At 40.6% G+C, this 15547-nt stretch overlaps 2 protein-coding genes across 2 annotated transcripts; both read left to right on the plus strand.

Moving 5' to 3' along the window:
- The first annotated feature begins 560 nt into the window (after positions 1–560).
- On the plus strand, positions 561–7706 carry il20ra (interleukin 20 receptor, alpha). The gene is made up of 7 exons (XM_076272571.1): positions 561–749; positions 1592–1706; positions 2144–2346; positions 2693–2868; positions 3519–3663; positions 4881–5020; positions 6001–7706. Exons 1-7 carry the CDS (start codon positions 698–700, stop codon positions 6706–6708), a joined length of 1539 nt encoding a protein of 512 aa, XP_076128686.1. The 5' UTR covers positions 561–697; the 3' UTR covers positions 6709–7706.
- Positions 7707–8031: 325 nt separating this feature from the next.
- cfap206 (cilia and flagella associated protein 206) lies at positions 8032–15304 on the plus strand. Its single transcript, XM_076272005.1, has 12 exons — positions 8032–8162; positions 8291–8374; positions 8465–8555; positions 8674–8862; positions 8955–9113; positions 9408–9622; positions 10008–10127; positions 12234–12432; positions 12764–12904; positions 12989–13182; positions 13504–13647; positions 14381–15304. The coding sequence occupies exons 1-12, from the start codon at positions 8055–8057 to the stop codon at positions 14606–14608; spliced, it is 1872 nt and encodes a 623-aa protein (XP_076128120.1). The 5' UTR covers positions 8032–8054; the 3' UTR covers positions 14609–15304.
- The last annotated feature ends 243 nt before the right edge of the window (positions 15305–15547 follow it).

Genomic DNA, 15547 nt, shown 5'->3' on the forward strand with positions numbered 1-15547 from the left:
CTGGGAGGTAGGAAGGTATAAATACATTGATTAATGAGGTAGTGGGCATTTCAATTACTGCTGCAACACGTTGTGTCTCTGAAAACGTAGATTTGCTCATTATTACACATAAATCTTGAATTTTATCAACCAAAATGAAGGGCAAAATCACATAATGATTCAAAATATGTATGCTAACATCAAACACCACATATGCATCAGTAATAATGAGGTTTGGATTATTTTCTGGGCTCTTATGAGTGGTTTAACAAAAAAAAAAGCCAATAGGCGGAATTTCCTTTTTTCAAATCAGAGGTCAACTTTGAAGGCCTGTACAGCCACAAAGCTACAAGATCCAACTTGCTATCATACCATTTTATACTCCAGAGATATGTAGCTTTCAGAAAAATATAGTGAGAATTTGCCCCCCCAAGTGGTAGTGACACGCCCCTTTTTGGGCCTCGATCTGGCTCATGGACTAGGAAGACGTGAGCGCAGTGTTTCAAATTCCACCTGACGCCTTTTTCTACAGGCTACTCCGCCCAGTTCGCTATGCCGTCATTCAAGTCCTACGACTTGAGTTGACACTCACTTTCCTAGAAGACACGATGTTGCAATGTGCTCACCAAACCTGTCCACAAAGAAAAGTTCAAAAGGAATTTGGTCTTTTTAAATAATTTAGTCGACTTCTGTTATATCACGATGTAGAGAATCAAACATGTGGAACATGTTTTTGATCGTGGTCACTCTCCTGGCGTTACATAGGACAGGTAAGTCGCTGAGGTCTTTGGTCATCATGTTGTCATTGAACGTGAAGTCAGGATCAGTTATAGCAAATATACAGATAGGTCTATACTGTAATGTCAGTTCTAGGGTAAACGGAGAGATGGACGCTGTTGTTTGTTTTTTACAGTGATATAGCCTATTTCACTATCTTCTGTGTCTTCTGTATGTGTTAATTATTGACGCACTGGCTTAGTCAAGGATTTCACTGAAAATGAAAGGGTCAATCCTGTGTGAACGTGTAGGTTACTAATCTACCGAATCTACCGAATTGATTAATAGTTTTAACCTTACTCTCGCCAGGCCTACAAGGTGAAAGCGACTATTAATTGTTTTAAAATGAATGTTTAAGACTTAGTTAGATTCATTTAACATGTTGTAGGCTACAGGTAGTCGGTGAAAGCGACTACCACTGTACAGTATAACATGTTAAATTATTCGAACTAAGTCTTAAACATTTATTTTAAAACAAAATTAAATTATGCAAATGCAGTTGAAAATGTTCATCACTCATTGTCACGTGATTCCTTTGGCATTGTAAAATACTTTCTTTTTTCAATGGTGTCATCTGAAATGTTTTCAGTCCTGTTAGTCAAAACTATATACCTGACATTTCAAGCAGTTTCCCCACTATCATTCACTGCTTTTATCTCAAAGAAACACAGGAAGTCGCAGGATTAATGTGGTACAAACGTGGTTTTAAAACTCTTCATCTGAGGCACCTGTGCTGCTCTCAAAACACTTCCTGTTTGTTTCTGTCCCATGTTTAGAAGCAATGTAACATAATGGAACCAAGAGGCCTCTCTCTCTCTCTCTCTCTTCATCACAGATTCCATTGACATTGATCCACCAGAAAGAGTTCGTTTCAAATCCACCAACCTGCAGAATGTTGTGGTGTGGAATCCTGGCATGGAGGGAACCCACTACTCAGTGGAGTATGCAATGTGAGAAAGCAGGGGACCTTCCCCAAACACTTCCCTTGTCTCTCTCCCCTCACCTGACAACACCACAGAAACCACGCATACTGTAGTTGCACACATGCAACATGCAACAATGCTTCATTCAGAATGTGTGTTTGGGGTTACTATACAGAGACGTGCTTTCTTGATTGACAGTTTAAAAGGGGTTTAGAGTAGTTTATCCTGTAGATCAAAATGAGTAGCTCAAGTAAGTCAACACTGTAACCTCCAACGCTAAAATGTTTATGTTTGTGTTCCTTAGCAGATGCTTTTGCCCAAAAAATAACCAATTTGAAAAGACACCTAGCCTAATTAAAAAAAATACAAGTATGATTAATAGATCAAATGAAATGTAACAGATTAAGAACACATAATAACATAATAATAACAAAAGATAATCCTCCCTCCCTCCTCCTTAATAGTTATGGTGACGAAGACAAGACGGTAGAGGGCCAGGGTCTATGGAGACCAGTGAGACACTGCACGTGGATCCTCCTGAATTCCTGTGACTTGTCCGACCAGACTCATAAACTTGACGAGATTTACTACGCCAGAGTGAGAGCAATGAGAGACTCTGCAGTCATCTCAAACTGGACAATGACTCGGTTTGAACCTCGGTCAGACAGTAAGTAGGCCTCTGAACTTGGATTCCAGTTAAAGGAGAATTCTGGTGATTTTTCACATAGAATAATATTCAGTTCTACCTAGCTCAAGTTGCTGCAGCCGACAGCTAGAGCTGCCAGGCAGCTACAGTGCTACACTCTGGGGGCATGTTTATGAGCCCCCATGTTCCTGCCCCCAGAGTGTAGCACTGTTTTTCATACCAACAGTACGAACATACCTACTCGGTGACCTCGAGAAACAGAGATCTACTGTATGTGATAATAGATGATGATGTTCAAGCTGTACGCTGAAATGAAATAGTAGCTCAAACGTCATTTATTTTATCGTTTCTTTATTTGTTTGTACAGCAGCCTTAGGTCCACCTCACTTTACCTTGCACACCAGCGGAAATTCCCTTGATATTTATTTGAAGGGTCCAATGAGATGGAAAAACAAACACATGAAGAAAGAGCGCCCTATGAAAAATATAATTAATGAGATATGGTACAACATCTCTGTCTATGACAACACAAGCAGACACACGGTAGGTGTGACATTATTATGACAAACAACAAGACTAGCTTTCTTCTTCTCTCACGCACAATGGTCATCAGTCCAGTTTGTTAAAACACACCATTTCCTCAAAACGTTGCATGGGAGATCTAGCATGTGTTATGCCTGTTGCCAAGAGCACATAAATGGACTTTCCTAACTGCCATAACGTTCTTGATATCTTGATAGCAGCACTTACATGTATTTGCCTATAACTTTTAAAGCAGAGCTATTTAATGCTATAAACCTTCTTATCAATCATTTTGGCACACCGTTGTGGCAAGTGGTAAGCCATAGGTATTTTAAAGCTCAGATTTTCAGTACATAAAACAAGTGCCCTTGCAGTGCTTATGTAGTGTTTGAATGGTGTCGCATATCCACTTTAATCTAAATGCCTCTGAGTGAGTGAACAAATGAAATATCCCATGTTTTGGTTTTATAGTTTGTTGACTTTGGAACCACACGGTAATAATGATGAGGTCAAGAAGGAAATAAGTTCATGCAACTAAGATACAAAATTAGCAGTTCAAGCAAACCCTGTGAAGTAGTGTGAGGTGTATGATTAGCCTATATAACACAGTCATTTTATACAGCGCTTTCCGATACTCACAAATGTGTTGTATACAACTGTATTTGTTCCAGAGACAGATTATTACAAAGAACCAGTCCTACCAACTTGGCTCACTGGAATATGATACTATGTACTGCGTGTCTGCTGGGACCTATTCACAAAACATTCATGAAGAATCCCACACAAGTGAATGGCAGTGTGAAAAAACACCAACAGGTGAGACAGTTCAGGGGAAAAAACGCCGACATTCAACACCATCCGTTTCATTGTAAAGAATGAGTTTTTCAAGGAAGTAGTGGATATAGTAAAAGGACAGATGACTTACTATTAGGATCCATTACCGCAAGATTTGCATCCATACAATTCAAACAACATTTCTGAGAAGTGTGAAATATAAGATATGAGATATATTGCCTTTAAGTGGTTTTACTTAAGTGAATACACAAAGGGCCAGATGTACATACATTTGCGAACGTAGTGTTATCAGCGTCATGGACACACCGCAGATTGCGAACGCTGTCAGACCCAAGTTTCCGTCTTATTTATCAATCGTTTAATCCTTAGTGTAAACTGCGCCTTTCTCTGTCTTTCTCCGCCCATAAACGCAATTTACGAACGTCCACAACCGAATGGCAGTGCCTACATACAAGCGCAGTTGAATTAAGTTAACTGATGACAACATTAAAAAGAATCAACGTTTAGCGATCATGAAATAATACCATACCTGTACATACATGATAAGATGTAAACAAGCAGGGAGATAATGAAGATCAGTAGTTCTACTCAAACTACTTGTGCACGAAGGCTGTGGAAGATTGGTCAAATCTAGCAAGTAGGATGTTTAAGTGAATGACGTGAAAGTGAAAGTAAGACATTCGAAAGGCCAACGAAAGTTAAAGTTGCTTTTGGTAGTACAAATACTTTCACCACAAAAACTGGTGCTCTAAATAGTGATTCTGTTGTCTTTGAAAGGTTATCTTATTGATGCATTGAACTGCAATTTGGATTAACACCTGCTTTTACAAGGCGGAAGTATTTAGGCGCAGAATAGACGTGCGCTTTCAGGAGCAGTCTTTGTAGGCCTACATACCGTGGAATACATAACTAGGTGCTCTTTACTCTTCCCCTCCCATCTTTTTATGCTAAACTCCAACTTTCGTCTGGATCCTCCCATGAATGCATATGCATGACACGACAAACGCAATCTGCCACTTTCAGCTCCCACGACAGGCAGTTTGCGCTTTTACATCATTGCGGCCTGTTTGTACATACCTCGCAATGATTTTACACACACATTGCGAAACAAATACGCCTGAAGTGGGCGCCAAAGTGAGGTAGATGGACTGAGGTGGATTGAATGTGTGTGTGACTTGACACCTTGAACTTGACATTAACACCTCTCTCAAAAACATTCCCTTCTCTTGTGGTTTTAGATCCTTTCAAGAAGCATATGTTGATGGTGATTCTAGCTGGTCTTCTACCTTCAGCAGTATCCTTGTTCATCTTGATATTGGCCAGCTGTCTTGTGTACCATTATATATTTGGTAACAAGCAGAAACCACCACACTGCACGGTAAGATAGCGTCATTACTTAAAGTAGTTTTAAAATGCTGTGGCCCTTAAAGGTGATTGGGACAACTTTTTGAGCAATGTTGCTGGGCAACCACATAACAAGTTCCATGTGTTCTGATTGGATGATCATGATAATAATTACCTACTGGGGATTAAAGTACTCCAGAAGAAAAATCGATGCGCAGTATCAATATGAATAAGATAAGCTTTATTGTCATTGCACACAAGATACAATGAAATTTCGTTTGGCAGCAGAATGTACCTGTACAACAATAGTAAGGGAAACTGCCAAGAGATTGCCCTAAAAAAGTTGCCCCATCAGCTTAAGTGTCTTTTAGGGTGAGGATAGTGATGGGCAAATGAAGCTTTGGTGAACCACTAAACCACAGCAGTGTGAAGCTAGCAACACTAATGAAAAAATCCAATATGGCTGCCACATGTAGATTTTTCAACATAAAAGTCCTTACCCAAACCAGTATATGTAATCAAAAATATTGGTTTGCTAAGGACTTTTATGTTGAAAAATGTATGTGTGGCGGCCATCTTTTTGCTTTTCAGCTAGTGTCGCTAGGTTCACACTGCTGTGGTTCAGTGGTTCACCAAAGCTTCATTTGCCCATCACTAGGTGAGGACAAAGAGCACACCTAAATAATAACAAATTTTTGCAATGGAGATCTCAAGCCAAAATACTACCTTGCAGTTATGCAGTTATCTCAAATAGAGATGCCAGTGAGACTTGCAGAAGCAGCAGATAAAGAAAATACTTCATTGTTTAGTAACAATACTGGTAAAACTGTGAACTTACTACATGAGTATTTGTCTTAAGTTTCTATTAAGTTTCTATTAAGTTTCTATTGTTTCTGATAGTTTCTATTTCTATTCTATCTATTTAGAAGTTTTTTTAGAAGTTTCTTACGTTTCTATTGATTATTAATTCAGTCATAATGTTCTTACTATTACTGTTTTTCCTTGATCCTCCAGAGCATATCACCCAAGGAGCCAACTTTTCCACCTCAAGTGGCAATTATCGATGTCATCAATGTCAACATCCACAAACCCAGCCTCCCGGGGGATGAGTTTGAGAAACTGCCTGCTATCCTTCCTGGCCAATTGCCTGCTATCCTTCCTGGCTATGCAGTCCAGCGAGCGTCGCCACCAGTGTATAACCCACAGTCATGGCACTCTTCTGGAGGGGTAAGTGAAGAAAATGTTCCTTTGAACGCTGAGGCGCAGGAGTTTGACGACGAGATGCCTCCGGACTACGGATTTGTCGTCCACTCGCCTCCAGAGGAATCGACGGGACGAGGCTCTGACCCTCTCGTGCCACCACAGCCCCCCGTGCCTCCTGTCACTGGACACAACAGTTACATGGCACAGAGTAACAGCAGGCCGGGTCAGTCGACAGGTCAGAGCAGCACCGATGAGGACCAGGACCAGGAGCAGGACGAGGACGGTCCCACGGTGATTGACTGGAATCCCAGCACTGGTGTCCTGCATATCCCAGAGCTAAACCCTATGCCATTGCTGGGGGCCAGACGTGAGGTAGAGCTGGAAGAAGACATGGTCGTGCCCAGAAGCATCTTCTCCAGCCTGGTGATGAGACAGCCGTCACAGGAGAGCTACGAGTCTGAGGATGGCCTCTGTAAAATGGAGACTGTTTGGCAACTTCAAATCAACATGGAAGAATAACTCATGTAGACCATCTCAATCTGTTTCTAGAGGGTTTCCAGTTGAAACGTTCAAAATCAACACAGATACTTTGAAATGAATATGAATCAGACTTTTAGCATAATGTTCTACAAAATGTTGACTCTAAAACTTGTTTTGTTTGTTTGTTTGTCCCGAAGTTAGCATAAGCTCAATGTTGTTTTCTGTGTCACCGGAAATGCCTTAGGAAAGCACCTGTTTGTTTATGCAGTTGAAAGTTTTCAGTATGAAAAGGTAATGATACATGGGGCTCTTTTTTGAGCAATGTTACTGGGCAACCACATAACCAGTTCCATATGTTCTGATTGGATGATCATGAAAATGTGCCTGATGATTGAAGTTCTTTAGAGGGAAGAAAATGCCCTGCATGCCATGCCCATGAACATTGCTCATAAAGTATACTTGTCTGTCATCAGCTTAAGAGTAACTCAACTCTGCATAAGCACACTGGCAGCTAGAGTTGCCAACCTCATTGCACAAGAGTAAATACATGACAATCAGTGTTCTTTACTGGATGATAAGAAATGTAGACAGTCAAGTGAAGGCATTGAGGTGGTGACCATATTAAACAAACAGTCTTTTCAATTGTAACCTATATAAAATGTGTCTAATTGGAAGGTATGATGATGTAATATCAAATATCCTAGTTACGTCAGTTACAACCCTCTTGTAATATCCTAAACACTATGATATTTTATACAATGCATTTTAATTAATTTTTGACAGTAGCTTATCACAAAGAATAGGCCTAATAGTAAAATGTAGCCTACTTAGGCCTACTCTACGTGCCAAATAAGTGTTTCCTCTAAAAAAATGAAGGAGTAGCCAATCGATTGAAGTCAGTTTCACCTTTTGAACTGCTGCAACCATTAATATTGTCCTAAATATAAGCCAATACTCTGATTGTAAATACATGTGGCTATATATAATATATAAATATACATAGGCCTATATTGTAAATAAATTCTATGTTTACACTACCATGTGCCTTTGAACTTGAGCATTACTATGTAGGACTCACAATATGCAACCCTGAGTGGGGCTAAAACTGGGCCTGTCCAATGATCATTTTTACCTCTTACAAATGGAAGAGGGGAAAGAATGTTATCAGAGCCACGGGGAAATTGCTGGACATGATCCCCCCCTGGTGGACACAGCTTTGGTGAGCGTGTGGTCTTGCATTTATGAAGTTACTATGGCAACTTCGTTGTTTATAAATATTGAAGTACCCAGCCAGCTAAAAGTTAATGTTGAGCTAACGTTAATGTTAGTAAATCTGTTTTTTTGTAAATAGACACGTGTGTGTGAGTGTCCGTGGATAACGGACCATGGCTCGTACTCAAGCGGAAAGTGTTATAAGACGTATTATTCGAGAAATTACGCAAGAATGTTCAAGTAAAGGACAGACAGTTTCCGAAACCTTAGTTGCCTTTATGGTAAGTGATAGCCTAACGTTACATTAATTGCCCTGTGTTTCCGCGTAGGTTAAATCAGAGAATGTGTTATTAATGTAACGTTAATTCATTTCATTTCTGGATGATAAGTGCCTTCTTCCTTTTCGAAGGTCAAGGCCATTGTTTTAGATCCAGGGAATCATTTTAATGTTGATCGCACCCTAACCAAGCAGGATGTCCAAAGACTTATTGAGGTAACGTTAAGCTAATTTAATCATTCAGAACATGTGCCTACAATTCATTTATTGTTATTAAAGCTCAGGCCTATAATATCGCCTCTGTAGGTGTGCGTGGACAAGCTTATGGACAAGAGAAAACCTGCTCTTGACACCATCAAAATGCAAGTGTACTTTGACATGAATTACACATCTCGACGTAAGTAACGTTACCCTACAGCAGCAGCAGCCTCATGACCACATACAGACTAGTCTAACGGGTACATGTCTGTGCTTTTGTAACTCATGAATTGTTGGTCATGGTGTATTGGCTTCAGGTGAGTTCCTGGAGGAGCACCATAGAGTCCTTCTGTCACGACTCGCCTCTGTAGGCCGCGAGATCACTGACAGTCGATTGAGGACTCGGGATGACCTGGAGGGCCTCTACCGGAAAATAGTCAGCTATGTGCTGCTGCGCTCTGGTCTGGGTTCACCAACGGACATCAACACGGTGCGGGAAGCCACGGGTGAGCTGAAGACAGTTATTTCCAGAAACCTCAGTGGACAGGCATCGTGGCTGCAATCTAAATCAAACATATTTATGCCTACCTTTTTGCAGCTGCTTTGCAGAGTGTCTTCCCTCAGTCGGAGCTGGCGACCTTCATGTCTCTCACCAAAGCAGACAAGGAGCAGCAACTAACCGAGCTTACCATGATAGTAACAGGCATTCGCCTCTTCAACAAGGACTGTAGAAAAGGAGGAGAAGAAATTGAAGACTGTAAGACCTCTGGAATGTCATATAGCCTATTAATATGTGAATCATATTATTGAATGTATTAATAATAGATATTTAACCCTTCTATCATCTCCTTAGTATCTCTTGTTAACTCTCCTTTGGAGTCACCCACATCCCATTATTTTGGAGATCTAGAATCAGTGTAGCCTAAAATAGCTAAGACAAATATAAAGTTGCATATTATTTCATTCTATAGGGCCTACTGTTTTTTATTTGCCTGGTAGGTCTACTTTCCTGTAGTTTACCAAATCTACTAACTTGTTATTATGAATGTAGTACCCTCCATTTTAAACGAAGCCGTACCTGCCACCATCATCGACATTGAGAAGGAGCTAAAGGAATCCCAGGGCTTGGCCTGGCAGTACACTTCCCTGCTGGAGAGGCTTGCTGACCCCAAGGCTGGGCCAGTGCACTGCCCTATCAGAGCAGATCTGCTGCAGCAGGCCCTGTACAATGTGCGACAACATGAGACTTTCCTCAAAATCATCCTGGTGAGTTGAGGCACAGTACAAGTCTTGTGACACGTGATCATGTGATCACAAGACCATGTCTTAGCAAATTCTTATGACGTGTTTGCTTTCTCTGTATTGTAAGTGTGTTTTAAAAATTCAAGTCACAAACATGAAGTAAAAGCTACTTATAAAGTGAAATATTTCAGCAATATACACCAATTTGCCATCTATGTACTTAAATACTGTATACCCTACTGTATTAAGGCTGATATAAGTGAATATGTATTTGCATTTTTGAATTTTAGGTGCATTTTAAGTGGGTCTTTGTGTACATACAATAGTGTTGTATAGTAATTGGTACGCTTAAAGATGACTTATGTGAACTTTGTGAGGGATAGATATAATCTGTATGTCTTCCCCTCAGGCTGATGCCATCCTCTGTGCCAGGCAAGTGGAGGCCCTGCAGACTGATCTCACGACCCGCCTGAGTCTGCTGAAAGCCACAGTGCACGCCAAGACGGCCGTGCCCACCGCACAGGTTTTTGTGAGTGTCGCCATAGTGGGGAGGGTTGTTAGCGTTGTAGATAGGAAGCCAGGCTCACATGCAGTAGCCAGAGGTTGTGGGTTCAGTCCCTGGCTGCCACCGTTGTGTCCTTGAGCAAGGCACACAGGGTCAGATGGTTTTTGTCCATATTCTCTTGCACAATGATACAGTGATGGCCAAAAGTGTTGGCACCCATGCTAAAGTTGACTGAAAAGAGGAATATAAAATCATCTTTTGGAAATTGATCTTAATGCCTTAAGTGAAAAATGAGGAAATAACTAACCTTTAAGGACACCAATTTTCTTAGTGAATGAATAATGTATCATAAATAAATAAATGTTGTTTCTTAAAGGAATTATCCGGAGTAAAATGCACTTTAGATCGATTTACGGATGATTGGGGGTACATACGTTGAGTTGACATCAAAATCATGTCATTCGGATGTGTTTTGAGAAAGTTCGATTGTACCGTTTTCAGTCACACAACTCGTAGCCTGGAAGTGAGCAGTGAGCAGGGAAGTGAGCAGGCATCAATTTCGCCGCTACAAAACGCTATTTTTATACCTCTTCTACAGTTCCAAACAACATAACACTTACGTGGTAGTGAGTAGAGGGTCCCTAAAGCCAAACCGAAGTATCCCGAGGTCTTTATGTGGTCGAATAGAGAGTCCAGATTGAATTTCATCAAGCCAGTACCTTTCCGGAAATGTTGCCATCTTTGCTGTAGGAGTCTTATTGCTGGGTGTGTTGTAACACGCTCTGGAAATTCACAATTTCGTCGCCGTTTAAAAAAAAAAAAACATAGTCCAGTATTTCTTTCGAAATTGAAATGAAGTTGTATGGACTGGACTATGTTTTTTTTTTTTTTTTAAAGGCGACGAAATTGTGAATTTCCAGAGCGTGTTATAACACACGCAATAAGACTCCTACAGCAAAGATGGCAACATTTCCGAAAAGGTACTGGCTTGATGAAATTCATTCTGGACTCTCTATTCGACCACATAAAGACTTCGGGATACTTCGGTTTGGCTTTAGGGACACTCTACTCACTACCACGTAAGTGTTATGTTGTTTGGAACTGTAGAAGAGGTATAAAAATAGCGTTTTGTAGCGGCGAAATTGAAATGCCCTGCTCACTTCCAGGCTACGAGTTGTGTGACTGAAAACGGTACAATTGAACTTTTTCTCAAAACACATCCGAATGACATGATTTTGATGTCAACTCAACGTATATACCCCCAATCATCCGTAAATCGATCTAAAGTGCATTTTACTCCGGATAATTCCTTTAAAATACAGGGGTCATAAGTAGTGATGGGCAAATGAAGCTTTGGTGAACCACTAAACCACAGCAGTGTGAAGCTAGCAACACTAATGAAAAAATCCAATATGGCTGCCACATGTAGATTTTTCAACATAAAAGTCCTTACCCAAACCAGTATATGTAATCAAAAATATTGGTTTGCTAAGGACTTTTATGTTGAAAAATGTATGTGTGGCGGCCATCTTTTTGCTTTTCAGCTAGTGTCGCTAGGTTCACACTGCTGTGGTTCAGTGGTTCACCAAAGCTTCATTTGCCCATCACTAGTCATAAGTATTGACACCCCTATGTTAAATTCCCATAGAGACAGGCAGATTTTTATTTTTAAAGGCCAGTTATTTCATGGATCCAGAATACTTTGCATCCTGATGAAGTTACCTTGGCCTTTGGAATTAAAATAGCCCCATATCATCACATACCCTTCACCATACCTAGAGATTGGCATGGGTGTTTTTTCAGTTAGCCTATTAGCTGGTTTGATTTGCATTGAGCTCAATGAGTGAAATTGGTGTCCTTAAAGGTTAGATATTTCCTCATTTTTCACTTAAGGCATTAAGATCAATTTCCAAAAGATGATTTTATATTCCTCTTTTCAGTCAACTTTAGCATGGATGCCAACACTTTTGGCCATCACTGTACAATGCATTGCATCAAAATGATCTTAGATCAGCAGTCATGATTGGTTTCTCAGCAGCAGGGCCTTGAATTTCCCCTTGGGGATCAATAAAGTATCTATCTATCTATCATGTTCACCTTTGCTCACCTTCATCTTCCTCTCTCTGCCAGCCTCATTTCACAGCCCTGTCCAAGCTCTGGGCCAGCTTCCAGGACGAGATGCTCCTGCTCAGCATCCTCAACAACATGGTGGTCAGCCTGAGGCCCTTCCTGAGCGCCCAGTCCCACCTGCTGCCAGAAGGCCAGCTGCAGGCCCTTCTGGATGGCGAGGACGTCAAGAGTGACGACGTCAGACTGCGGGAGAGCGCAGGTGGGGTGTGTCCAGTACTGTGCAGTACAGTAAAGCCTCTGAAATCACTACTGCAAATCACATAACTGCAGGATGTTTGCACAGGAGATTAAGTGGCTTTCTGCCTGTGGTTATCATGTTTCATTAGCTGTTATTTGATAAGTGCTGAAAGAATTTGTAACTGAAGCGTGGGATTTGTTCGAGCGCTACTATAGAAACATTGGCTCATGTGAAAACAGAACAGGCATGGATTATCTTTGTAACATCTAAAGAGCATTCATTTTCATTAATTGTTTCCCCTTTTCAGCACTTATTTTTAACAAGTTCTTTATTGTTCTCTGCACTTCCCCAGAGGACAAGATCAACCCAGCTGAGTACAAAGCACAGGATTGGTTCCTCCACGAGACCACAGCTAACTTTGACCAACTGCCCTTGCAATTCAAGGGTATCTGTGGTTACACACTGGTGAAAAAAGATGGACTTCTAATTCCAGGTATATTATAAAGACACCGTGGACATTTAGATAATATTTAACTTAAACTCCCGTTTCTAAGTGTCTTTTCTCTCCTATCCTCAGCGAATCCCCAGATAGGGGTGCTGAAACACAAGGAGAAATACTATGCCTTCTCCTCCAAGGAGGCAGCGTGTAGCTTTGCATCCAAACCAGATGAGTACATTGAGGGCGTCATAGAAAAAGCCAAGAAGTGTCCAGAACTAATTCAGCTCTTGGAGCTCCATCAGCAGTTTGCGTGTGTCACCCCATACTCACAGGTGGGACCCGATGCCTGTCTGTAAACAGGCATTTCATTCTGAAAACGATTTTGCATACCCAGCAATTGCGTCAAGCACATAGAAATGCTGTTTTTTTAAACACTGCAGTGCAATATATTGCAGTGTAATGCTGGTCACAGTTAAGTGAGAGGCTGATCAAACTTGTACATTTTATGCCACATTTATCATTTAACATATATCAGTGTTTTAAAGATTTGCATCCCACACTAAACAAGTCACTCACTGTGGCATTAAAAAAGCACAATAATCATTTCAAACAAAAGTGACACAAGTGCTTGATAGTTCACTGTAACCCTGCAGATGCAATCAGGCCAGAGACTACTGGTAAAACCCATTTCCAAATGTGACAGCAGCACTCAGACAGACACCCACTTGGTGGAGACAAATATCGTTAAGACCTACGAGTGGAATGAATGGGAGCTCCGGAGGAAAGCCATGCAGCTGGTCAGTAGATCAGGAGTACTGATGTACAGTATGTGTTTGTGTATGTATATATACACTGCTCAAAAAAATTAAGGGAACACTTACAGTTTTCCACAATTGTTAAAACACATTTTTTGAAACTTTCCACCCTTTTCTCCATTCTCAAACTACATTCACAGAATGACTGACAGTTCTTGCAAAATAAAACTTCAAGCTTCAAAAGTTTTACTTGTGCTCAGAACCAAACAGTGTCAGAGTACCGATCCAGTGTATGATTGAAGTGTTTCTCTTAATTTTTTTGAGCAGTATATATAGGGATATTCTAGCCCTGGCAGCAAAATAATTTGCTGCCGCTAGGGGCGCGTCTAGATTTCTAGGCTAGGGATATTCGGCTTTCGAGTGAAATTTCAGGATGAACTAAAATCCACTATAACCTTTACAGGTGAACTTAATGTGACCTTCTCTAAACTTTTAGACTTTCCAACAGTTCAGTGTTTCAGTACATTCTGTACTGAAACATTACATTTCACCCGATAGCCAGATATCCCTAACATTTTGTGAGAAGTGTATATTCTATTTCTTATAGAAATATGTATTTGTGGAATGTCAACAGGGATCAATGAATTTAGTAAATAATTTTAGAAATCAGACTTACAAATCAGTTTGAATGAGAGAGATTCTAAACTACAAATTCACAAGAAATAAATAGTTTCAATAAAAAATAAATAGTGTAAATGGGTTATGGTTGTTACAGGCTAACCTACGGAGCAAAGTCACACATTCAGTGCAGACCAACCTGAGTCACATGAGGAGGAACAATGTGACGCAAACATACCAGCCAAAAGATGTTGGATGCCAGACTAAAAAAGATGCCGAGACCAACGTCCCCAAACCAAAGGTGTACCTGGCTGGGTTACGAGGTGGAAAGCCAGGACCAACGATCATGACCAAAACAATATTGACCAGATCAGTTGATGAGTAGCTCTATTCGAAATAAATGTTTTGTTCTCAATTTTGCAAGCAATAGGCTGAAACTAATTCAAATTGAATACCATTTCTACTGTAGGAGTTACTGCTTTGCATATCAAAATAAAGCGGCAGTGAGCATTAAGCAGGGTTATTAAAACCTCAGAGGTTGGCATCAGGACCCAGTTGTTCAAAAAGTTTAACCTGGATCAGAATGATCCGGATTTAGAAAAACCCATGTTTTACAATCCAGGATGAGGTAATCCATGTTTATTAGAGGGGATGCATCCCCTCTAATGAAATCCGGATTCTTCTTCTTCTTCTTATTTTTCTTTTTACCTTTTTGTGCGCGCTATTCAGCCCAAACCGCTTAACGTACAAATTTGGTTGAAACACCGTTCCGTAGATCTTCCAAGGCTTTACCGTCCTATCCGTTTTTCATTTTTGATAAGTTTATACTTTTTGAGATATTTGTAATTAAAAGTGTATTTTTCCCCCATAGACTTGAATGGGGGCTGTGATGTCATAATAGAGCCAGCTGCGCTCGTTAAGTAGTTCTCAGAGCAGTTCCCAGGCTAATCAGAACACTGGCACAGGTGTCACCTGTGAGGATTCCAACTGTCTCAGCTTCTAAGCATACAATCTAGCTCTACCTGAACTACACATCCTGTTAAAGTGTTTCCTGTGTGTCAAAATAAAAGTCCCAGCCATATCTCATGCATTCAGCATTATATCTCCAGAACAGCTTGACGTATATACTTCAAATTTGGTACGAGTGTTTTTATGGACTCAAAGATGAAGTGAGTTGAAGTTGGAGGTTGAAGGTCAAATGTCAAGGTCAAAAACACCTTGAGTGTGATATCTGAATAATGCCATGTCACACAAGATTCAAATTTGGTTTCTCCAAAAGCAGATATCACAATTACCCTACCAACCAGCTAGCAGCAAGCTCAAC

Source organism: Alosa pseudoharengus, unplaced genomic scaffold (genome assembly GCF_046254945.1).
Source record: "Alosa pseudoharengus isolate Yale_2024_CS ecotype anadromous, Long Island Sound unplaced genomic scaffold, YU_APseudo_1.1 YU_APseudo_1.1_scf_7, whole genome shotgun sequence".
Classification (NCBI taxonomy): Eukaryota; Metazoa; Chordata; class Actinopteri; order Clupeiformes; family Clupeidae; genus Alosa; species Alosa pseudoharengus.